Source organism: Rattus norvegicus, chromosome 20 (genome assembly GCF_021556685.1).
Source record: "Rattus norvegicus strain SHRSP/BbbUtx chromosome 20, alternate assembly SHRSP_T2T, whole genome shotgun sequence".
NCBI classification, from domain to species: Eukaryota; Metazoa; Chordata; class Mammalia; order Rodentia; family Muridae; genus Rattus; species Rattus norvegicus.
In genome coordinates this window covers 216,572-240,438 of record NC_141553.1, presented here as the reverse complement: position 1 = coordinate 240,438, position 23,867 = coordinate 216,572, and the positions used below count along the sequence as shown (strand labels likewise).

Below are 23,867 nucleotides of genomic sequence, written 5' to 3'. Positions count from 1 at the left end.
GTGATTGAGAAGAGACCAGCATCACTGAGGTGAAATCTTCTGGGGAGTGTTTTTCTGAGAACACAAAGGAGCTCTGTTCCAGAGATAGCCAAGGTTGTACCTAATGCTACAGCTGGACTTGGTAATGGGTAAGAGTCACCCAGGTGGTACTGGTTTTGAAGGCATGAAGGGGTCATAAAGAACAACTGAGGCTTGGCACTGTGAAAGGCCATGGAGGGCCACTGGTGAAGGGGTAGCTTCAGTGGCAGTAGATGTCCCAGGACTGAAGGGGTCATGCAAATGAGCTGAGACTTGACACCATGAAGAGGGCCTATGAGAGGCTATTGGTGAAGCCTAGTTGCAGAGGAAGATCCCAGCATATTATAGATGCTAGCATCATGGGATGATCCCCAAGGACAGCAGTGGCAGTGGAGTGGATCAACCTGAGCTTAGAGTGCTATAGAGGGCAGAGCTGGAGAGGTGACACCAGCCCTTTTGAAGAGCCCAGAAGATCATGTGTGGATCCAAGATATTGAAACAAGAAGCTGTAACATTGAAGTTGCCTTGGAGACTCCAAGATGTTCGAGATTTCAGAGCAGTGGGCTATCTACTGAGGAAAGCTGCTAACAGTGAGAGGAACCAGCCTGAGAGAAAGAATTTTGTTGCAGTCAACAAAGATGAAAAAGTTGGAGCTCTGAAGACCACTTTGACATCAGCCTTGGAGATGCAGAGTTTGGAGTTTTCCCGGCTGGTTTCCTATCTTGCTTTGAGGATTACAGTTAAGTGATTGGATGAATCTCAGAAGAGACTTTGAACTTTGGACGTTTAACATTCTTAAGACTGCTAAAGACTATGGGACTTATAAAGTTGGACTAAATGTATTTTGCATTATGGTGTGTGTTTAGGTATGGCCCCCATATAATAATATGTTTGAACAAGCCTATGGGGGCCAGGGAGTGGAATGTGATGTATATTTGTATATGCTTAGCCCAGAGAGTGGCACTATTAGGAGGTGCGGCCTTGTTGGTGTGTTACTGTGGGTGTGGGCTTTAAGACCTGGTGTTGTAAAATTATACAAATGCTGTCTTTTACCCCCACCAGTTGATGGGCACAAGAATCCATGAGTAAATCAGCCTTCGGCAGTGTGATATGGGATGGAGCAGAGCAGGTGAGAGGCTTTGCTGACTGAGATTAAAATATCTACCAGAAATCTTGGGACACTATAGTGCCAGACCTAGAGCAGGATAAAAGACAGCATTCTTTTTTTAATATAATATTACAGCAACAAAGATCTTCACCCTAGGTGCCTGGAAATGAATATTCTGTCAGCAGCCTTCATATGAAGATGTAGAACTCTCAGCTCCTCCTGCACCGTGCCTGCCTGGATGCTGCCATGTTCCTGCCTTGATGATGACTGAACCTTTGAACCGTAAGCCAGCCCCAATTAAATGTCCTTATCAGACTTGTCTTGGTCATGGTGTCTGTTCACAGCAGTGAAACCCTAAGATGGGTCACATGTTATGCATTCTAGGAATTCAACCAAAGAACAAAAGATATTGATGCTTTCCATGTTTTTAAGATTCAGTGTTTGTTGCAGGAATAATTGAAATGAAAATACAGCCATCTGCAAGATACAAAGCGGTTGAATTGTTTATGGCTAATGGAAAACTTTTCTATTTTTTTTCTATTTTTTATATTACTAGATTGACTAGAGGAAATAGTATTTTCTATGTTATTATTTCCAATAATCTTTCTAATAAGGCACAAAGTGAAATTAGGTAACAAAGAGAGCTTTTGCTTCTGAAAGAGATGTCTCTACTGTTTAGCCACACTTGCATAGGTATTTTCAATTTCTTTGTCTTCAGGACATGTGTGGGCAAATTCTTCACGGGCGTAGGCATTGTGGAGATAGCGCCAGACTCCTGAGAATTCTGCTGGAATGTCAAAGTCACGGTACTTCTTCGCAGCAACCTCGGATTTCAGAAAAAAAAAATGAGAAAAGTCGATAGAAAAGTACATCAGCTATGTTATGAATCTAATATATAGAAACACACCTCAAAGGCCAAGTACTGCAAAACAGAGAACAAAATAAGCATAAATAATATTGGATTTACTATTTTAATGTTTTGTCTACAAGTGTAGACAAAGCCATATTTTCTCTTACTAGAAGTTATAACTGTGTTATAACTTCCAACTCACAAACGCCTCATACTATGCAGCCACTCATACTCAAACTTACTTTAATAATGTTCAGTTTGGGCAACAAACTACAGTCAGCCAGTGTTAGTTGATCCCCATCCAAGAACAGTCTTCTGGAAAGTGTACGTTCCTCGGTGCTGTCAGGATCAATTTCATCCAGAAGTGGGGTATTTAAGTAGTCATCCAAACGTTTAAATTCTCTAAGCAGAGATTTTTCAAAATCTAAGACAGTAAAGTAATAAGGTTAATTATAAATCATTATAAATATTAATTATTTAAAAATTAATTTAAAAAATAATCAATTAAAATTATTATAAATCTTAATAACTAAATACATTCTTAATAAGCTTCCAGGGTTTACATACTCCTTTTCACTAATTCACTGATGAGACAGTATCAGCTCAAAGGGTGAGTAGATATATCTTAGACATTTTTTAAAGAGATATATATTGGTAGGAAAGGCAAAGAAAGAAAAATCAGTATATATCATCCAACACAGAAGAGTCAGAAAGTCAAAGAGGAGACTATGTTTTTATGACTCAGAAGAAAACAATCCTATTCAAGAATGTTAATGGGAGACGTTAGGTCCTGCAAATTTACAAAGGCACAGTTCTGCAGTTGGTTCACAGCTGGTCCACAAATGCTCTATTTGAACTGTGCTGGTAATTGATTTATTGAATTTTGGATTATAAACGCCATAAAACTTAATACAAGGGAATTTCAGAGGGCAGAACAGAAAATGAGGAAGGAAGTTGTTTGTTCCCCAAAAAACACTATTTTTGAAAATTCTAATTGAGTTGAGTGACAATGGAAGAAGGAACAAGTAACTGAGAAAAATACAGCCCTAAAAAAAAAAGCATTCTTACTCTTATTTGCTTCCTTTTGTGTATTCTTAATGTACGCAGAAAATTTGGCAAAGAGATTACAGCCCACATCGAAAGATTCCTTGTACTTGGGACTCAGATGAGGATACCTTAAAAAGAAGCAGAGGTGATTATAATTCCCAGACTGTATCACAGAGACCAGTGTGTCCTAACCCTTACTGTACAAAGAATAGAAATTTTAGAAAGTTATATTGAAATTTGAAGGTATTCAGAAATCTCTTAGTAGAAATATATTTTTCCTCAAACTGAGAATACTTTAGTTCCTAAAATTCAGTTCCTAAATTGTGGCCTGGAATTTAAACCTTATTTACCTATAAGAATGCCTTAGAGTTTTGTTTTTGTTCCTATTTGATGCAAGGAACAAAAGCAATACGTTTTCAGTAAGTAGTAGGAAAACAAGCAGATCAAATATCTTGTTTGTAGACTCAAGCACATAAAAACCATTTGATGCAGAAAAGACCTATGACAAAAAAAAAAAAAAAAATCCAACATCCCTTTACTATTAAAGTCCTAGAAAGACTAGATATATAAGGGGCATAACATAATAAAGTCAATTTACAGCAAGCCCACAACCAATACCGTGCTAAATAGAGAAAAACTAAAATCAGGAACAGGACAAGGATGTCCACTCTCCCGATGCCCGTTCGATGTAGTGGTTGAAGACTTAGCTAGAGCAGAAAGACAAAAGGGACGCAGATAGGAAGGTGAGATGTCAAAAATATCTTTATGCACAGATATGATTCTCTTCATAAAGGAACCTGAAGACTTCATCAGAGATACCGCTTATAAATTTATTCAGCAAAGTAACCAAATTCAGAATTAACACACAAAGATCTGTAGCCTCCCTACATACAAATGACAAACACACTTTTGAGAAAGGAATCAAGGGAACAATACCATTTAAAATAGTCTCAAAATATAGAGTACCTTAGAATAATTCTAAACAAATTAGATTGCTTCTCCACCTTGGAGGTGGGAGAGATTGTATCGGATTGGAGGAAATCCTGGAGGGCATCTCTTTTATTAACTTGAGTATTTCTTATTTACATTTCGAATGTTATTCCCCTTCCTGGTTTCCAGGCCAACATCCCCCTAATCCCTCCCCCTCCCTTCTATACGGCTTCCCCTCCCCATCCTCCCCCCATTGCCACCCTCCCCCCAACAATCATGGTCACTGGGGGTTCAATCTTGGCAGGACCCAGGGCTTCCCCTTCCACTGGTGCTCTTACTAGGATATTCATTGCTACCTATGAGGTCAGAGTCCAGGGTCAGTCCATGTATAGTCTTTGGGTAGTGGCTTAGTCCCTGGAAGCTCTGGTTGCTTGGCATTGTTGTTCATATGGGGTCTCGAGCCCCTTCAAGCTCTTCCAGTTCTTTCTCTGATTCCTTCAACGGGGGTCCCGTTCTCAGCTCAGTGGTTTGCTGCTGGCATTTGCTGGAGAGCATCTCTTGGTGCTACCATGTCCTTTCATTAAAGCCAATGGGAAATTACAACAGCCTAATCCAAGCAGAATGACAAAGGGCACAGACCCAACAGGATAGAAGGTATGGGTCACTCTAGGAAAAAAAGGTAAGACCTGCTGAGTTGCTTAATGAGGGTGCAGGAAATACAGAGTGGGTGGCAGAGGAAGGAAGTTGTAAATACCAAGGCCACATGACCATTGCACAAATGAGGCTTATAATTGATAGGAGCGTTCCTATCCTATTTTGTTGAAATTTGTTTATACAAATATTTGTATTTTCTTTTCTTGATTTCTTTATCACATTATATGAATTAAGAGAATATCAATAATGATTATCACATTTAGGTTTTGCTATACCAAAAGAATGTTCTTCAAGGAACATTGCCACTTATTCTGAAATTTATAATGTGTTTGTGCTTGTACATGGAATAGTTATATCATGCTGAGTGTAATTATGATTTTAATTTGAAAATTTTATTTTAATTTGAAATTTTAATTTGAAAATTATTTTATTATTTTATTGAAAATTTATTATTTTATTTTAATTTGAAAATTAAGCATAACGTAGAGAGATATGATTGTGTGTCAAGTTGACAAGGGGTAGACTTTCGATGGCTATTCTCGAGGTCAAGTTGATTACATCTAGAATTAACTAAAACCCAAGCAGCTGGGCACACCTGTGAGGGATTTTTTAGAAATAATTTGAAGTGGGAAGACCCACCTTTAATCCATATCTGTGAGATAGAAACATCCACTGTTACTCTGGGGGATACTGATAAAGGGAGCTTTTGCCTTTTTCCTGCTTGCCCCGACTCTCACTGGCAAATCCATTCCTTCACTGGCGTACACAGAAAACCTGCCTAGACATAGTCTCATGGACTGGAAACCGCTGGATTCTTGGACTTTCCTTTGGTAGACAGCCATTGTTGGACTAGATGGACTACAGCCTGTGAGCCACGCTAATAAATCTCATATATATTCATCCTGTCAGTTTTGTTCTAGAGAACCGTGATTAATACACCCATTAATAATCTATTGCGTTTGCCTCCGTTAGTTCTTTCCTCTTAGCTAATCAATATGTCCATCCATGCCTTGTTAAACCTAAAATCACCCTCTCCTTCCCCTTCAACATTATCTCTTAAAGTACCATCAGGTCTTAATCCTTTCTATGCTGCGATTTTCTTCACAGAGGAGCCCTCTCTTTTCTTGCTCTTCTCGTTCTCCTTAACGGATTCCATCCATTTGCGCAGCACCGGCAATTGTGACATTTTTATGTCATCTGTCCCCAAGGTGCTTCCAACATCCCCAGTTTAATGCATATATCCCAACCAAAGCGCATAGTGTTCCTCCAGGAACCGCCCAGCTTTCTTGCTCCTCTTCATTACCGGATAATGCTGTCACAGTTTATGTAGCCTGCTGCTATGCCTTTGCTCTATCGTCATCGACCCTAACCCTCTGAAACTGTAAGCCCAAATATATGTGTTCCTAGGTCATGGCATTGTACACACTTCCCAGATCATTACATTTTGTCGCAATGATAGAAAACTTATTAATATGGGGGGTATTCATATAGAGAAAGAGGGGAAGAATGGATAAATAGCATAAAGTATATTTGGAAAAACCACAGGGGGAACCTATTATACTCTAAGATTACTTTAAAAGTTATTCTATGTGTTAATGTTCCCCCAGGAGCAATGGACTGTCTGTACCAGGCTCTTCAACTTGTTGGTCACAGGAGTCCAAGCGACTCCCTAAGCAATATGGCTGTTGCCGTTGTTTTTGGTTGCTAGCCAGACCCGGCCTTGACTAACCCTCCCCCCTCTCCCACCCTGAGTCCTTTATTTCAGGGCTACAGAAAATTTATTTTTCTGTTTTAAAGTCTGCTATGAATTTAAAAACCCTTTGAATCCTATCTACAATGTGCTTGAAGTTGAAGGAGGAGATTTCTGTATGTGTCTTATTGTTGGACCAGATTCTCAAGCATTTTCAAATTAGCAAGAATCCTAAATCTGGAACTGGTAAAGTGGCTCAGGAGATAACGGTACTGGCTACTGAAGCTGAAGGTCTGAGTTTGATTCTTAGGACACCCATGATAGGAGGAAATATCTGGCACCCACAAGTGCACGGATGTACATGTAATTGTGAGCACGAGAGCATGTGGGTTCACGCACACCAATTAATCGATCAATAAATGTAATGTTGAAGATTAGAAGAATCAATCTGGAGTAAATAGACAGAAATTATCTTTTAAGCATAATAATATCCTGTAGACTGTTGTACCTTGGAGGAGCGAGTGTCTTCTCTAGAAACTCCTCGATTTTAATGAAGTCTGTTTTCAACTCTTTGTTATATATCAAGAATGGTGGGTTGGTACCTGGGGCTAAGTCCTTCAGTTCTTCAGGTTTTCTATGATCATTGAAAAAAAAGAAGAGTTAGGTCTCTAAACAAAGTACATAATATCGATACTAACATCATATGATTGTCTACCAATATCAATCCCCAGAATTCAACGTATGCTGATTTATCTTACCTGGCTGTATCAATAGTAGTCACATTAAATTTAACTCCCTTAAGCCAGAGTATCATAAAAAGGCGTTGGCAGAAAGGACAGTTTCCAATACTTTCTCCGTCACTTCCAGCCTAGCAAGATAAAGAAAGTCCCCAGTGTACTTTTGTTGTTACACAAGCATGTATTAAATGCTTATTGGGAAGTCGGAAGTACTTAATCTCCAGGATTCTGAGAGAGAAAGTAAATTAAATAAAATACATTACATTAAAAAATAAATTAAATTGGGGCTGGGGATTTAGCTCAGTGGTAGAGCGCTTACCTAGGAAGCGCAAGGCCCTGGGTTCGGTCCCCAGCTCCGAAAAAAAAAAAAAAAAAAGAACCAAAAAAAAAATTAATTAAATTAAATTACAAGTGTGGTAAGTTTATAATAATAAATCTTAATAATAAATTTTCTATGCTATCATTTTACATAACAAATTCCCTATTCTGTACTTAAGCAACAAACTGGAGCATACAACTTGTCTCACTTATGAGATTTACGTAAAAAAATGAATACTTCTTTTTAGATCTTTTCAAATTTCTATCTTGGAAATATTCTTTCCATATTACAAATGACCATTTCATTTCTTTTTTGTGTGACTTGTTTCATAACATCTTACCAATTTTCTATTTTTATTTTTTCTAGATCAATAAGGAAAATATTATATATATTTATGAAATTGTTAAAGGAGTAAATAAAATGTTATTTAAAATTTAAATTTACATAAATCAATATTTATTTCTATATAGCCTGTTTTTTCTGATCTGCATATATGCATATACTTACATATCTGCATATTATATATATTCAAAATTATAAAAACTTTATATTCTTATCTTGATCATTGATATATTCTATAATCCTTTCTTTTATGACATTTTTGTTCTAAGGTGTTGTTGGGGCTTCTTCTGTAGTATCTTTTTATCAAAACTTTTTCATACAATATATTTTGTTCGTATTCTTTCTCCTTCTCTAAGACCTTTATCTCCCTGTAGCCACTCACCTTCATGGCTTCTTCCAACCTTCCTCAAACCCAATGAAACAAAAACTGAAAAGACAACCATTACCAAATCATATAAAACAGACACACACAAAAAGTGTTTGTGAAAAACAAAGTGTGTGTGTGTGTATGTGTGTGTGTGTGTGTGTGTGTGTGTGTGTGTGCACATGTGTGTTGGCCAACTACTTCTGAGAATGAGACCTGCCACTTTTTCTCTTTCTTATCAGGAATCATCTATAAACAGCTTTTTGGTTAAGGATGTGACTTTGTAACCACTTCCTGTTCTCTGTGTTAGCATTTTGATCTGGTTTGAACTTGTGAACATTTTGTGTGTACTGTCATAGTCTCTATGAGCTCATGTGTGCACCAGACCTGGTGCATCTGAAAGATGCTATTTCCTTGAAATTATCCACTGCCTCTGGGTCTTAAAGACTTTTTACCTCCCTTTCAGCATAGATGCCTGAGCCTTAAAAGGAAGGGTTCGATAAGACATCCCATTTAGGACTGAGTTTTCTAAGGTTTCTCACTATCTGCATGTTATTCATTTGTATGATTTGTGCTAATATTTACTGCAAGAATTAAGTTCTTTGATTAGGGTTGAGTGATGTGCTAGTTTACACATAAAGCAATAGGTCACTAGAAGCCATCTTTGTTACTGTGTTCCTTCAGCAGAACAATAGTAGTGAGGTTTCCCCTAAGACTCATGACCTACATATAGTTTTCAGCGTAAGTTAAAGTTACATCTCATGAAGGAGTGGTCCCTAAATTCAAAAAAGAAAAAGAAAAAGAAAAAGAAAAAGAAAAAGAAAAAGAAAAAGAAAAAGAAGAGTAGTTGGTTGTTCCATAACATGTGTGCCACCATTGCACAAGCGTATCTTTTGCAGGGTAGAGAAAAGGGTTTATTTGGCTCACGCTCCCACACTGTAGTCCATTATTGAAGGAAGTCAGAACAGGAAGTCAAGCAGGATAGGAAGGTGGGATAGGAGCTGATGCAGAGGCCGTGGACGAATGCTGCTCAGTGGCTTGCTCCCGGTGGCTTGCTCAACGTTCTTATAGAACTTAGGACCACCAGCCCGTGGGTGGCACCACCTACAATGGACTGTGCCCTTTCCATCAATCACTAATTAAGGAAATGCCCTTTGGCCCAATCTTACAGAGGTGTCATTTTTCAGTGCAATTCCCTCCTTTCAGATAACTCAAGGTGACGTAGAACCAGCCAGCACATAAGGGTAAATTATCATAAAAGATGAATTTGGACTCCTCTGCCAGTTTGTAGGTGGTTATAGATTGTTTACTGTAGAACACTTTAGGGTGTTCTAGGCAAATGTTAATCAATCTCTCTCTCTCTCTCTCTCTCTCTCTCTCTCTCTCCCTCTCTCTCTCCGTTTCTTCTGTCTTTGTCTGTCTGTCTGTCTGTCTTTCTTTCTCTTTCTCTTTTTCTTTCTTTCTTTCTTTTTTTCTTTCTTTCTTTTTTTCTTTCTTTCTTTTTTTCTTTCTTTCTTTCTTTCTTATCTACATCCAAACTGCAGTTTCCCCTTCCCCCTCCCCTCCAAGTTCTCCTTTACTTCCTCTCTGCTCCCCCCCCCCATCCACTACTCTTCCATTTCTCTTCAGTAAAGGGCAGGTCTCCTGTGGATATCGACCAACCATGGCTTCTCAAGTTGAGTAACATTAGGCACCATTGAGCCTGGATGAGGTGATCCAGTAGGAGAAGGGTCCCTAAAGCAGGTGAAAGAATCAGAGACAGCCCCTGCTCCCGCTGTCAGGAGTCCCAAAAGAAGACCAATCTACCATCTGTAATATATATGCAGAGGACCTAGGCCAATTCTATGTAGGCCCCCTGAATGTCAGTTCAGTCATGAGCCAAGGCAAGTTGACTCTGTAGGTTTTCTTGTGATGTCCTTGACCCTTTTGGCTTCTGTAATCCTTGCTACCCCACTTCTCCACGATTCCCCAAGATCCATTTAATGTTTAATTGCAGGCCTCTGCATCTGTGAATATCGGTTCCTAGGTAAAGCCTCACTAATGACAATATATACTCATATAGTGACACCAATATATGAGTATAACAGAAGAGCATTAGGAAGCTTTTTCTATCCTGGATCTCTGGACTACCCAGCTTCTAGTTCCCGGCCCTCCAGAGTGTCGGGGTAGGCTTCCTTTCATGGCATGGGTCTCAAGCTGGATCAGTCACTGGTTGACTATTCCTACAATTTCTGTTCCATTTTTACCCTAGCACGTATTGTGGATAGAACAAATTGTAGATTTAAGATTTTGTAGGTGCATAGGTGTCCCAATCCTTCCACTGGAAATTTTGCCTGCTTATAGGAGATGGCGAGTTCAGGCTCTGTCTTCCCCCTTTTCTAGGAGTCTTAGCTAGGGTCATCCTCGTAGAGTCCTCTATCCTCTCCTACACAATCCCTCCTGTTCCTACATTTACCCACCCCCTACCAAGAAAATTTCCCCTCAGTCTACCTAATATTTCCCTTCTATTTCTCCTTCAAGGGAGATTTACGCATCACATCACCTCACCCCCACCAGCCCTCCTTGTTCCTTAGCATGTCTGGGCCTGTGGACTGTAGCATGGTCATCCTTTACAGCTAATATCCAGTATAACCAAGTACACACCATCTGTCCTGTAGGTTGATGACATTGTGCAGGTGAGGGCTGACACAAGTTAGATCAAGGCCATGATTGGACAGTAAAAGAATAAGGTGGGGACAAAGTTTTCGTAGGGAGGGAGAGCAAGAGAAAGAGGGAAGAATCAAAATAGAGACCAAGAAGGATGACCCAGATCTGGGTGGTCCTGAACTGCCAAGGTAGCTGGGATGGATTTCTGTAGACAAATTTATCCTGTCTAGATGGGTGGTTTATATCCTTATCAACTGGTTGTAAGTTTATTGTGTGGATGTATTGTATATTGAGTATTTAACATATAAATCTGGTTGTTGGGTTACAGTTTGTTGAGTCTTGATATTACCAGGTAGCTGGCACCAGAGTTCCTGGCTGGCCAGGGCTGGCCAGGGTAACCAGCAATGCCTATGAAGGTACAAGAACCATACAGACAGAGTGGGTATGAAAACAGGATCCATCCTTCTGCTGCGTACAAGAGGCACACCTAAAAATCAAGGGTAGACGTTACCTCAGGGTAAAACTGACATTATAAACCAAATTGAACCTAACATATTTACAGAATATTCTACCCAAACATAAAAGAATACATCTTCTTAGCACCTCACAGAACTTTCTTTCAAACTGACCACATATTCAGCCCACAGCAAGTCGCAACAGATGCAAAAAAATCATACCACCATGGATTAAAGCTGGATATAAACAACAACAGAAACAACAAAAAAGCTTACAAACTCACAAAACCCAAACAACTTTCTACTGAAAGACTGCTGGGCCAAGGCAGAAATAAAGAAATTAAAGATTTTCTAGAATTCAATCTAAATGAATACACAACATACCTAAACTTATAGAACAATGAAATCAGTCATAGCACTGTGTGCCTACATAAAATATAGGAGAGATCTCATACTAACAATTTAATAGCACATTTGAAAGCTCTAGAACAAAAGGAAACCAGCACACCCAAGAGGAGTGGATGGCCAGAAATAAGCTGAAGGCTGAAATCAATAAAAATAGAAACAAAACAGAGCAATAAAAAGAATCAGTGAAAGAGAATTGATTCTTTGGGAAAGTAAATAAGATAGACAAACTCAAACTAGCTAAAACACAGAATATCCAAATTGATAAATTCAGAAAAGAAAAGGGAGAGATAACAACAGACATAGAGAAAATCCAGAGTATACTGGCAGTCTAAACAAACAAACAAACAAAAACAAAAAACAAAAAACAAAAAAAAACAAAAAAAATCCTGTACTCTGCAAAATTAGAAAATCAAAAAAAAAAGTAATTTTATTGACAGATACCACTTACCAAAGTTAAATCAAGATCAGATAAACAATTTAAATAGACCTATAACCCCTATGGAAATAGAAACAGCCATTCAAACCTTCTAACCAAGAGAAGCCCAGGTCAAATGGTTTTAGTGCAGAATTCTACCAGACTATCAAAAAGAGTTAAAGCCAACACTTCTCAAATTATTACAGAAGAATAGAAACAGAAAGAACATTGCAAAATTAATTTTATGATACCACAGTCACCCTGGTACTCAAACTACATAAAGACTCAACAAAGACAGAATTACAGACCAATTTTTCTCATGAACACTGATGCAAAAATACTCACTAAAATACAAACTGAATCCAACTGCAAATCAAAACACATCAAAAAGATAATCTTCCATGATCAAGTAAGATTCATCCCAAAGAGGCACAGATAGTTCAACATATGAAAATCTGTTAATGTAACCCACATATAAACAAACTGAAGGGAAAAAAAACCCACACGATCATCTCATCCCAAAAAAAGCCTTTGAGGAAATCCAATACCCTTCATGATAAATTTCCTGGAAAGATTAAGGATGTAAAGAACATACAAATGACAAATGAACTGAGAAAGAAATCCACAAAACAACACCTTAAATAATATGGAAAATCACGGAGTAACTAACCAAGCAACTGAAGGACTTGTATGATAAAAACTTCAAGTCATTGAAGAAAGAAACAAGATATCAGAAAATGGAAAGATAGACCATGCTTATGGACCAGTAGGCTTAACACAGTAAAAATGACCCTCCTGCCAAAACCCAGGGACAGATTCAACACAATCCCCACCAAAATTCCAACACAATTCTGTACAGATCTTCAAAGGATAACACTCAGCTTCATATGGAAAAACAAATTAACTAACGAACAAAAAGCAGAATAGCTAAAGCAACCCTGAACAATAAAAGAACTTCTGGGGGCATCGTCATCCCTGATTTTATGTTGCATTACAGAAATATATTAATAAAAACTGCATGGCATTGGCATAAAACCAGACAGATTGATCAACAGAATCTAATCGCAGACTCAGTCATCAATATACACACCTATGGGCACCTATGGTTCTTATTAATGAATCAAAAAATACACATTAAAGAAAAAGAAAGCATCGTCAGCAAATGGTACTGGACTAACTGGATGTCTGCATTCAGAAATGTAAATAGATCCACATTTATTTCCCTGTACAAAATTCAAGTTGATCAAAGACTTCAACATGAAACCAGATACACTGAACCTAATAGAAAAGAAATTGGAGAATAACCGTGAATACTTTGGCACAGGAGACAACTCTGAGTGGTCCTATCACCATCTTAGCGGGGATGAGGATGTTCTTTTTTTTTTTTTTTTTTATTAACTTGAGTATTTCTTATATACATTTCGAGTGTTATTCCCTTTCCCGGTTTCCGGGCAAACATCCCCCTAATCCCTCCCCCTCCCCTTCCTTATGGGTGTTCCCCTCCCCATCCTCCCCCCATTGCCGCCCGCCCCCCACCAGTCTAGTTAACTGGGGGTTCAGTCTTAGCAGGACCCAGGGCTTCCCCTTCCACTGGTGCTCTTACTAGGATATTCATTGCTATCTATGAGGTCAGAGTCCAGGGTCAGTCCATGTATAGTCTTTAGGTAGTGGCTTAGTCCCTGGAAGCTCTGGTTGCTTGGCATTGTTGTTCATATGGGGTCTCGAGCCCCCTTCGAGCTCTTCCAGTCCTTTCTCTGATTCCTTCAACGGGGGTCCTGTTCTCAGTTCAGCGGTTTGCTGCTGGCATTCGCCTCTGTATTTGCTGTATTCTGGCTGTGTCTCTCAGGAGAGATCTACATCCGGCTCCTGTCAGCCTGCACTTCTTTGCTGGATGAGGGTGTTCTAAAGAGACACTTCTCTCTCCCTTTGACTATTAGGCTATTGAAACAGTAGATTCCAAGGAATTGAACCACCATACATCAAATCACATCCCTGTCTACGTTGTCATTGATGTCTTTCCGTAATCTAGAAAAATGGGGAGCCTCATTCTGCTTCATCCAAACATTGATTCCCACGCTACTGTTTGTCAGTTTTATCTGATGTTTATCTTACAAATAAGTTTCCTTCTCTCCTTTGCCATTTGTTCATTCATTCACTGATCCATTCAATATTTATTTGAAATTGGGTATCTATCAGAGAGCTACTGATGTCTAAGCTATTGGCCTCCCTTATCTCTTGGAGACTAATTTTTCTCTCTGGCCTCAAGTCACTTAGCTCCTAGTCTATAGCTTGAAGAAGAAAATGAATGGTATTTGCCTTAAAGCTGCTGTCGCCTGATATTTGTGGCAATATCAAGGCCCCAGAAAACCTGAGTATAACATCAATGTTCTGAAATTTTTTCCTTTCCTAACAGAGTATGCAATGGAGGAAATATACGTTGTTGCCTTTTCCTGAAGTTGCAGTCAATAGGAATGGGAAGACGCAGTTAACCTCGAATTTTCTCTGTAACGGACTAAGAATCCATTCAAAACTGGTCTTAGTGAGTAGAAATATGGTTAACGTTGAAAGACAGGAAGAAAAACGATGTCTGATAATAGATGCAGCAGGAAGGGTGAATCACCGTTGGCAGAATCGGAATACACATGGGTGGGGCAAGTGCAGTCAAGTTTCACAGGATAATTTAATATTGTTTTCTCCTTAGTTACGCTGACTGAAGTCGTCACATGATATCTTAGTTTATGAACTTCTAAGCCCAAGTGTCAGATTATTTCTTATATACATTTAGACAAAAAGAAGCCATTTATGAAAACAACCTTTACTCTTTGTGATCTACGGTTCTAAACCTGAAAAATAATGGTATTTAATAACGTTTGTTACATTGTCAGCGATTGTGACTTACAATTTGCTTCCTCTAATTCTCACAATGAAGATGACCCTGTCAGGTGGGCTCTGTTTGGCTCCTGCTTTGCGGTTGAGGAAGCCTGGCTTTCTCAAAAAACACTCAGTTAGTGAGGATAAATGGCAGATTTCTCACTTATCAAATCTACGAGCGCCTTATCCACTTATATTGAATACTCATCTAATAGTTTTATTAAACTTTTGTATTAAGTCATCATTGTAATAATACCAATTGTAGTTTGAAAACTGTGTAACAGTAGAATCTCTTCCCTCTTATACACGTTAAATTTTTCTCAAAAAAAAAACATTGAATTCAAATTTTGACCGAAATGTTTAACTCTACATTTTTGTTTTTTACAAATAGACTACAAACATAAATATACAGTATAATTTTAGAGTACTTCTAGAGAAATCAACGAACAGAACATTAATAGGATGTGCCTTGTATTTAGATAAAACGATTTTTTTCATTGTTTACATGGAGCATATGGGGAACACAATATAGCTTCTTAATTGTGGCAAGAAAGTTCTTGATATTTTCTAGGCATCCTATTAATATATTGCAAAAAGCTGTGATTAGGTTTTTAAACTACAATCAATAAATCGTTTCATCTTCAAACTTAAGTCATCGGGTTTTTACTGTTTTTACCATTTATGTCTTCTCCTTGTAGTTTCCATGTAATTCCTAGAGAACTGTGGAACACATATCTGAGCAAAGCAAAACAAGAATACTGGACCAGATATAACTCAAGACTCTTCCAGAAAATGTGTGATTTGTATCAACCGCCATCAGAAAAAAATTACACCTAAAGGATTTCATTTGATGAACTTGTAGGGGATTTTACTAAGTTCATCGAGTCGAAAACAATTGAATAAAATAAGATGTGTATTCTTTAAAGAATCGAGATTCTAACTCTTTGATGCATTAAGACTTAGAACAAAGCTGCCTAGGTGTTCCTTGCTTTATTTTCTGTAACCATAAAACAGGGTTAATAATAAAACCCTCAGTGCATTGCCTGTCATATACTGAGCACTCGGCAACTTAGAAAGCTAAATTTATTTTCACTCAACATTTGCTCATTGTGTTCATATTACTACCCAAATCTGGTAAAGAACTCTATGAAGATACACACAAAAGCAGGCGCCAACAACTGACTTGAGAAATACAATTGAACTGAAAGAACAGTTTACACAAAAGGAATACTTTAGTTTCTCTATGGAGAAGCATTACCACGTGTTGGAATTGGTATAGATGTAAAAGGTAAATTAAAAATTCAAGACATTTATATATCAATTGTTTGAGCAGTCAATGTGTTTTTCTATAATCCAGATATAAGAGTATTTAAGAATTTAAGTATTTAAGAATTATTTATAAAAGGGTCTGGTACCACATGATTTTGATTTTGTTATTATTATTAATTGTATTATCCTGAATATTTACATTAATCAATTAAAATGAATGGAAAAATTAAAGAGTTAATATAAGCAAGGGTTTAGGAAACTCTGATTTCTACTTGAAATGACCCATAGAAATTTTTCATTATGATCTAATTTAGAAACACATATTTCTTTGTCTTACTTTAGGGGTTTTCCAGAGTGCTTTTCTGAGAAGTTAAGACCATTAAAAAAGTAATTCCAATGCAGATCAAAAAGAGGAAGAAGTACGTTCTTAAATGCCTACTTCTCATATATCAAGCACAGACTATTCTTTCCCACAGTGTCCATCTGGCCCTGCTATGAAGTTTGTACATCACAATAGACTTTCAGAAAAAATTCTCCAGAGAGTGTGAACGTAGAGTTCTCAAACTATGACTGGCCTGTTCCTCTACACTCATTCAAGCCTTCTAAAATCTATTTCATAAATCATGGTAAGACCTAGGCAGGCTTTTAAATCCCTTTATTGTACATATAGAAACAAGGTCTGGAGGGAGGAATGCATCTTCCCCAAGGAAAACAACTGTAAACATAATTTAACCACTGTGACACGAACCAGTCTAGTACTCTATTACCATAATGAGATAATATTTATTTTTTACTGTCACAGCAGAACAGCCAAACATGCGGGTTTCCTCTAGGACTTAGGGTAGAAAAATAATTACAAAGTTCATTCCTACTTTGTAGGCTGAGCTTTGCGATTCCTTTAGAAGCTCAGGTCCAGTATCAAAAATCAACCCCCTGTATACTGTTTTACAGCTAGAAAACTTACCTTCACAAAGAGCTCAATTTCAGGGTCTGCTTGGGTGTTGAGCGCTAGGCTTGCCATCTCCTTTTACTGTCAATCGTCAGCCCCCAGCGTCTTTGTGAAGCCAGGACACTCGTGGACTCTTCCTTGAGTTATTTCCAAAATTGCATGGAATGTCGATGTTCTGAGAGTTTAACTTGTTCACCGAGTCAAACCTGGGCCAATCTTTCCTCTTGCAGGATTGGGATGTGGAAAGTTCTAGACACTAAAAGAAGCTCTTGATTTATTTTCCTTCTTCCTCTTTACTTAGCAATTCAGTGAAGAACCAGAAGAGTGTGTGTAAACTGGCTGGCTAGGAGGGTGGGGGTGTTTCCAGAGACGCTTCAGTGCCATGAGTCAGCAAAGGGCACACACGCACACACACGCACACACACACACACACACACACACACACACACAGAGGGGGGGGAGAGACAGACAGACAGACAGACAGACACAGAGACAGACAGACACAGAGACAGACAGACACAGAGACAGACAGACACAGAGACAGACAGACACAGACACAGAGAGACAGAGACACAGAGAGACAGAGACACAGAGAGACAGAGACACAGAGACACAGACACAGACAGAGACAGACAGACACAGAGACACAGAGACAGAGACAGAGACAGACAGACAGACACAGAGACAGACAGACACAGACAGAGACAGAGACAGACAGACAGACACAGAGACAGACAGACACAGACAGAGACAGAGACAGACAGACAGAGACAGAGACAGACAGACACAGAAACACAGACAGACACAGATAGACAGAGACACAGAGACAGGCTGGGGAGAGGAGGGAGGAGATTCAGTTCTGGCTTGAACATATCAAGCTGACCAGATGTTCTCTAGAGCCCTGAATCCTGGGCTCCGTGCCCAGAAAAGGGCCTTCCATTGCTCTTCCTGTAACCTGACAGTTTTTCCAGGAAAAGGGCCAGGAATGACATGGAATTTTATCATTTGTAAGGGCTTGTTTATCCACTGAAAATATCTGAAGTGGGGTTAAAAAATTGTACTTCTCCAAAAGTTTCCACCCATACTGCCACACTCATGCAGCCAGATTTCTGTTCCAGTTTGCAAATTTCACTTCGTTTCTGTAACCTGGGGATGTTCTCTGTAGTGGTAGAGTCCGGGGACTTCTACCATGTGTTTGCTTCTCCTGGTTCTTTCTTGGAAACACAGACTGGCAGGTGGATCACTTGTCTTAGTGACCGTCCCAGGCGTCTCACAGTCCTACTCTGCCCCTGCTCCTCATCTCCGAGAACTGGCAGCAAAATATCCATTCCGTGTCTTCACTGTTTCTGGCAGCTGTTTTCTGCCTTTCAGATCTGGGCATTGAGGAATAAACTTCTGGATCAATAAACCTCTCTGCTCTTAGGATTTTTTACCTGGTGACCAGAGATGCACCAGGTGAGTCCCACGGTGACCTTTTATACAGCACCAGGCCCTCCTCATGCTCATCCGATGTGAACAGAAACTTTGTGTTCCCCACGGAAAGACTGACTGCAGCGTGAGAATCTTGGGGAGACCCAGCCCGGGCCACGCCTGTGGGTTCTGGGAAGGAGTGGCTGGTTTTGAAGGCGATGGAAGAAAAGGAACGGGTGGCTTCTCAGATGGTCTCAGGGGGATTGTGCTGAACATCTATCGATGGCTTTGAAAGTGACTGTAGGCTTGGTCGTTACCAGAACCCAGTGGTGACTGCGTTGTTCGCCACATTTATTCTGCATTGATCTCTTTTCCTGTATTTCTCACACCTTGTTTAGTGGTGAACGCCTACTCTGTGATGTAGGCCAACCCACGTGATGCCTTAGGAGTAGAGATGAGCAACATAGGAGGGAGACAGGAACTGACTTTAAACATGCTCAGTTATGAGGATCCTTACCCTTCTCATTCATGCTTCTAACCAGTATGGAGTCTTGTCACTTCCATATCATGACTATTTTAAAAATCAATCCATTTCTCTCCCACCCTCCAGATTTCAAGCCAGCAAAATGTAATCAACTACATTATGTTTATGTATACTTATATCAAAACTCCTTTCTATAATTTAGTTCCCTGAGTACCTAACGGTGTTTTATCTCCTGCTTGGTCATGTTTTTATTTTTGTTTTTATTATATTATTATTTATGTAACTTTACATTTAATGTTTGCATACTGTTTCACACAACAAGAAAAACTACAATTATTTTCGAAAAGGAAAAATGATATTGAGGAGGGTGAAATAGTTTAATGGTTTTAGCTCCTTTGTCAAAGATCAAGTGACCATAGGTGTATGGGTTCATTTCCGGGTCTTCAATTCTGTTCCACTGGTCTGTCTGTCTGTCACCGTACCAATACAATACAGTTTTTATCACTATGGCTCTGTAATACAGCTTGAGGTCAGGGATGGTGATTTCCCCAGAAGTTCTTTTTTTGTTGAGAATAGATGTCAATATCCTCGTTTTTTTTGTTATCCGGTAGCAAGAGTACCTCCCCTGATTTTTCTCTCAAGATTGTTATGGCCAAGGATCATATGAGTCAGTGCACAGAAGAATGTCTTTAAAAAATGCTTGACTGGCGATTCATACATGTTAAGGCTAACTGTGAGGAATGCACTTGTGCTTGGAACATATTATTAGCTGAGTAACAACGGGAAACTTTCCTGAAACCTTTTATGATAATCTAACAAATTGTTTTGAGGTAGCTCAGTGAGTGAATCAACCCCTAGTATTTGGAATGTTTATATATAAAATTAACACTGCCTATTAGCAGACTAATACTATGATGATATCTTTGTTATAAAATAAGAGTGCAGGGGTTGAGAAATGGCCTAGTGTTTATGAACACTTGCTGCTCATGCAGGGGACCTGGGTTAGGTTCCTAGCACCTATAGGACATCTCACGACCACTTATAACTCAAGCTCCAGGGAGACTAACTCCTTCTTCTGACCTCTGCAGGCACCAGGTATAAATATGTGTGTGTGTGTGTGTGTGTGTGTGTGTGTGTGTGTGTGTGTGTGTGTGTGTTGTGTGTGTATGCTGGCAAAACAGAAAACAGTCATACACATAAAAAGAATAAACATATTTTATTTTATATTTTTCAATTATTCTATTTTTATTCATCAGACATTCACTGGTCATGCTTGTGCACTGAGAACAGAAAAAGTGGAAGGCAGAGAAGTCCAATGTCTTCCCTCAAGGAGCTTTCCTTCTGTGACAGTGACAAATATATTAGCAGTTAATATCGTGTAAGTACAGAGAATCTGTGAAAGCTCTTAGTGCCTAAACGTGTCTTTTGCAGTTGAGGTTATATTAATATGAGGTAATGTGACTGACGTAATTTTGCAAATGGGGGAAGTGAGCCAGTACCCCAGGGCCTTAAACAGTGGGTTCAAACTTTTCTGCATTATCACAGCTGCCTCTTTTGACTTGTTAGTACTATAGGCCTCATGCATATAGCATAAAATTAGCTCCTTTACATGCTCCTTCCCCCCTAATTTGATTGCTCATTCATTCCCAAAGATGGACACGAATTTTGTGGTTAGAGCACCCTCATGTATTTAAAAGGTTATCTTTCAGGTATATTATTTTTTTAAGATTTATTTTACTTGTATGTTTTACCTTTGTGTATGTGTGTGTGTACCACATGTATGATGGTGATGAGAAGAGGGTATTAGATCCCCTGAAACTGGAGTACAAATGCTTGTGAGACAACATGTGAGTGCTGGAAGTCAGATTCAGGTCCTCTGCCAAAGAAGCAAGCGCTCTACAGAACACATGAAACTCAAGAATGACCAAAATGCAAATGCTTCACTCCTTCTTTAAAAGGGGAACAAGAATACCCTTGGCAGGGAATAGAGAGGCAAAGTTTAGAACAGACACAGAAGGAACACCCATTCAGAGCCTGCCCCACATGTGGCCCATACATATACAGCCACCAAACTAGACAAGATGGATGAAGCAAAGAAGTGCAGACTGACAGGAGCCGGATGTAGATCTCTCCTGAGAGACACAGCCAGAATACAGCAAATACAGAGGCGAATGCCAGCAGCAAACCACTGAACTGCGAACAGGACCCCCGTTGAAGGAATCAGAGAAAGGACTGAAAGAGCTTGAAGGGGCTCGAGACCCCATATGAACAACAATGCCAAGCAACCAGAGCTTCCAGGGACTAAGCCACAACCTAAAGACTATACATGGACTGACCCTGGACTCTCATAGGTAGCAATGAATATCCTAGTAAGAGCACCAGTGGAAGGGGAAGCCCTTGGTCCTGCCAAGACTGAACCCCCCAGTGAATGTGAGTGTTGGGGGGAGGGCGGTAATGGGGGGAGGGTGGGGAGGGGAACACCCATAAAGAAGGGGAGGGGGAGGGGTTAGGGGGATGTTTGCCTAGAAACCGGGAAAGGGAATAACAATCGAAATGTAAATAAGAAATACTCAAGTTAATAAAGGAAAACAAAAAGAAAGAAAAAAAAAGAAGAAGCAAGGGCTCTAAACCAGCTTCTGTCTGCTATAAATAGGGCTGCTACAAACATAGTGGGGCATGTGTTCTTGTTATACATCGAAGCACCTTTTGGGTAAATGCCCAGTGGTGGCATAGCTGGGTCTTCAGGTAGTAGTACTATTTTCAATTTTCTGAGAAACTGCCAGATGGATTTCTTTTACAAATGTGGATAACCCTTGAATTCAAGGCATAGTTGTTCAGAATTGAGAGTTCATCTTGGATTTTCTGTGATGAGTATGTAGTGTCCTTCCCCATCCTTTTTTTGATAACTTTTGTTGAAAGTCTATTTTATTGGAAATTAGAAGGGCTACTCCAGCTTGTTTCTTGGGACCATTTGCTTGGGAAAATTTTTTCCAGACATTTACTGTGAGGTAGTTCCTGTCTTTGTCACTGAAGTGTGTTTCCTGTATACAGCAATATGCTGGATCCTGTTTATGTATCCAGCCAGTTAGCCTGTGTTTTTACTGGGGAATTGCGTCCATTGGTGTTGAGATATATTAAGGAACAATAATTTGTTGTTAGAGGTGGAATTATGTTGGTGTGATTCTCTTTTTTGGGGGTTGTTCTGAGAAGATTAATTTCTTGGTTTTTCTTCTAGGCTGTAGTTTCCCTCCTTGTGTTGGAGTTTTCCATGTATTATCCTTTGTAGGGCTGGATCTGTTGAAAAATATTGTGTAAATTTGGTTTTGTCATGGAATATCTTGGCTTCTCTATCTATGTTAATTGAGAGTTTTGCTGGATACAGTAACCTGGGCTGGCATTTGTATTCTCTTAGGGTCTGTATGACATCTGTCCAGGATCTTCTGACTTTTATAGTCTCTGGTGAGAAATCTGGTGTAATTCTGTTTGGTCTGCCTTTATATGTCACTTAACCTTTTTCCCTTACTGCTTTTAATATTCTTTCTTTTTGTGTGTTTGGTGTTTTGACTATTATGTGACAGGAGAGATTTTTTTTCTGGTCCAATCTATTTGGAGTTCTGTAGGCTTCTTGTATGTTTAAGGGCATCTCTTTCTTTAGGTTAGGGAAGTTTTCTTCTATAATTTTGTTGAAGATATTTACTGCCCTTTTGAGTTGGGAATCTTTGCTCTCTTCTATACATATTATTCTTAGGTTTGGTCTTATCTATGGTATCTTCTACACCTGAGATTCTCTCTTCTATCTCTTGTATTCTGTTGGTGATGCTTGCATCTGAGAGTCCTGCTTTCTTTCCTAGGATTTCCATCCCCAGGGTCCCCTCCCTTTGTGATTTCTTTATTTTTTCTATTTCCTTTTTAAGATCCTGGATGGTTTTGTTCAATTCCTTCATGTGTTTGGTTGTGTTTTCCTGTAATTCTTTAAGGGATCTATGTGTTTCCTCTTTAAAGGCTTCTGTTCACCTGTGTTCTCCTGTATTATTTTAAGGGAGTAATTAATTTTTTATTTCTTTAAGGGAGTTAGTAAATACTTTCTGCTGAGAGGTGTATCTGTGTAGAAGCCTACTCTTCAAAAGGTATTTTTTGTTTTGTTTTCTCACATAATTAAAAATATTTATGTATATGGGTGTTTTGCCTGCATGTTTGTGCACCACATGCATGCCTGGTCCCCACGAAGGTAAGAGATGGTGTTGGATGCACTGGAATTAGAATTCCCTACAGTCGTGAGCCACTGCGTGGGTGTTAGAAACCCAACCTGTGTACTTTGCAAGAGCAACAGGTGCTCTTAATAGTGGAGCTATCTTTTATCCAGCTGAAGTCCAGTGTTTTGTTTTGTTTTGTTTTTTCTTGAATTTCCCAGTCTTAGACATACCTGGCTCCACGGGCACAGTGCTATTTACAACTTAATCTTGGTGTTTTGTAGATTCTTTCTATGTGGGGCTGAGACTCGATCTCTGTGAGAGTACGGAGGGCTCACCTGCTTGTGCTTATTGCTGGTCTCAGTGTTCTGCTGCTGTAAAGAGACAGCACGACCATGCCAACATTCATAAAAGAAAGCATTTAATTGGGGGCTGGCTTGCAGTTTCAGAGGGCAGTCCATTGTCATCACGGTGTGGAGCACAGAAGCATGTATGTCAGGCATGTGCTAGAAGAGTATCGAGAGATATATTTTCATTCACAGGCCAGCAGAGAGAGACCCTGTGCCTGACATGGGCCTTTGACATCTCAATGCCCGTCTTCAGTGACACATCTCCTCCCACAGAGTCGTTACTCCTAATCTCCTAATCTTCCCCAAAGCGTCTACCAACTGATGACCAAAAACACAAATATGTGGACCTATTACCCTATTC

The 23,867-nt window shown here is 39.3% G+C and overlaps 1 protein-coding gene and 1 long non-coding RNA gene across 6 annotated transcripts; both read right to left on the bottom strand.

Annotated features, from left to right (window-relative positions):
- Nucleotides 1–1,548: 1,548 nt before the first annotated feature.
- On the bottom strand, nt 1,549–17,900 carry Clic2 (CLIC family member 2). 5 transcript variants are annotated; one of them, XM_087596981.1, is made up of 9 exons: nt 17,088–17,900; nt 11,055–11,192; nt 8,078–8,122; nt 7,354–7,387; nt 7,056–7,165; nt 6,806–6,931; nt 3,045–3,151; nt 2,219–2,400; nt 1,549–1,950 (listed from the first exon to the last, which is right to left on the bottom strand). In XM_087596981.1, the coding sequence occupies exons 5-9, from the start codon at nt 7,109–7,111 to the stop codon at nt 1,795–1,797; spliced, it is 627 nt and encodes a 208-aa protein (XP_087453107.1). In that variant the 5' UTR covers nt 7,112–7,165; nt 7,354–7,387; nt 8,078–8,122; nt 11,055–11,192; nt 17,088–17,900; the 3' UTR covers nt 1,549–1,794.
- Nucleotides 17,901–20,163: 2,263 nt separating this feature from the next.
- On the bottom strand, nt 20,164–23,662 carry LOC147998416 (uncharacterized). The gene is made up of 2 exons (XR_015645102.1): nt 23,495–23,662; nt 20,164–22,260 (listed from the first exon to the last, which is right to left on the bottom strand). It is a non-coding gene; the product is annotated as an uncharacterized LOC147998416 (long non-coding RNA).
- Between the last annotated feature and the right edge of the window lie 205 nt (nt 23,663–23,867).

Coding starts and splice junctions, on each gene's coding strand:
- Clic2 (XM_087596979.1), bottom strand. CDS start 17,144: ATGGCAAGCCTAGCGCTCAACACCCAAGCAGACCCTGAAATTGAGCTC. Junction 11,193..17,087: donor AAATTGAGCTCTTTGTGAAG/GTAAGTTTTCTA, acceptor CTTGATTTTTAG/GTGTGCCTCTTGTACGCAGC. Junction 3,152..6,805: donor AAGACACTCGCTCCTCCAAG/GTACAACAGTCT, acceptor CTTCTTTTTAAG/GTATCCTCATCTGAGTCCCA.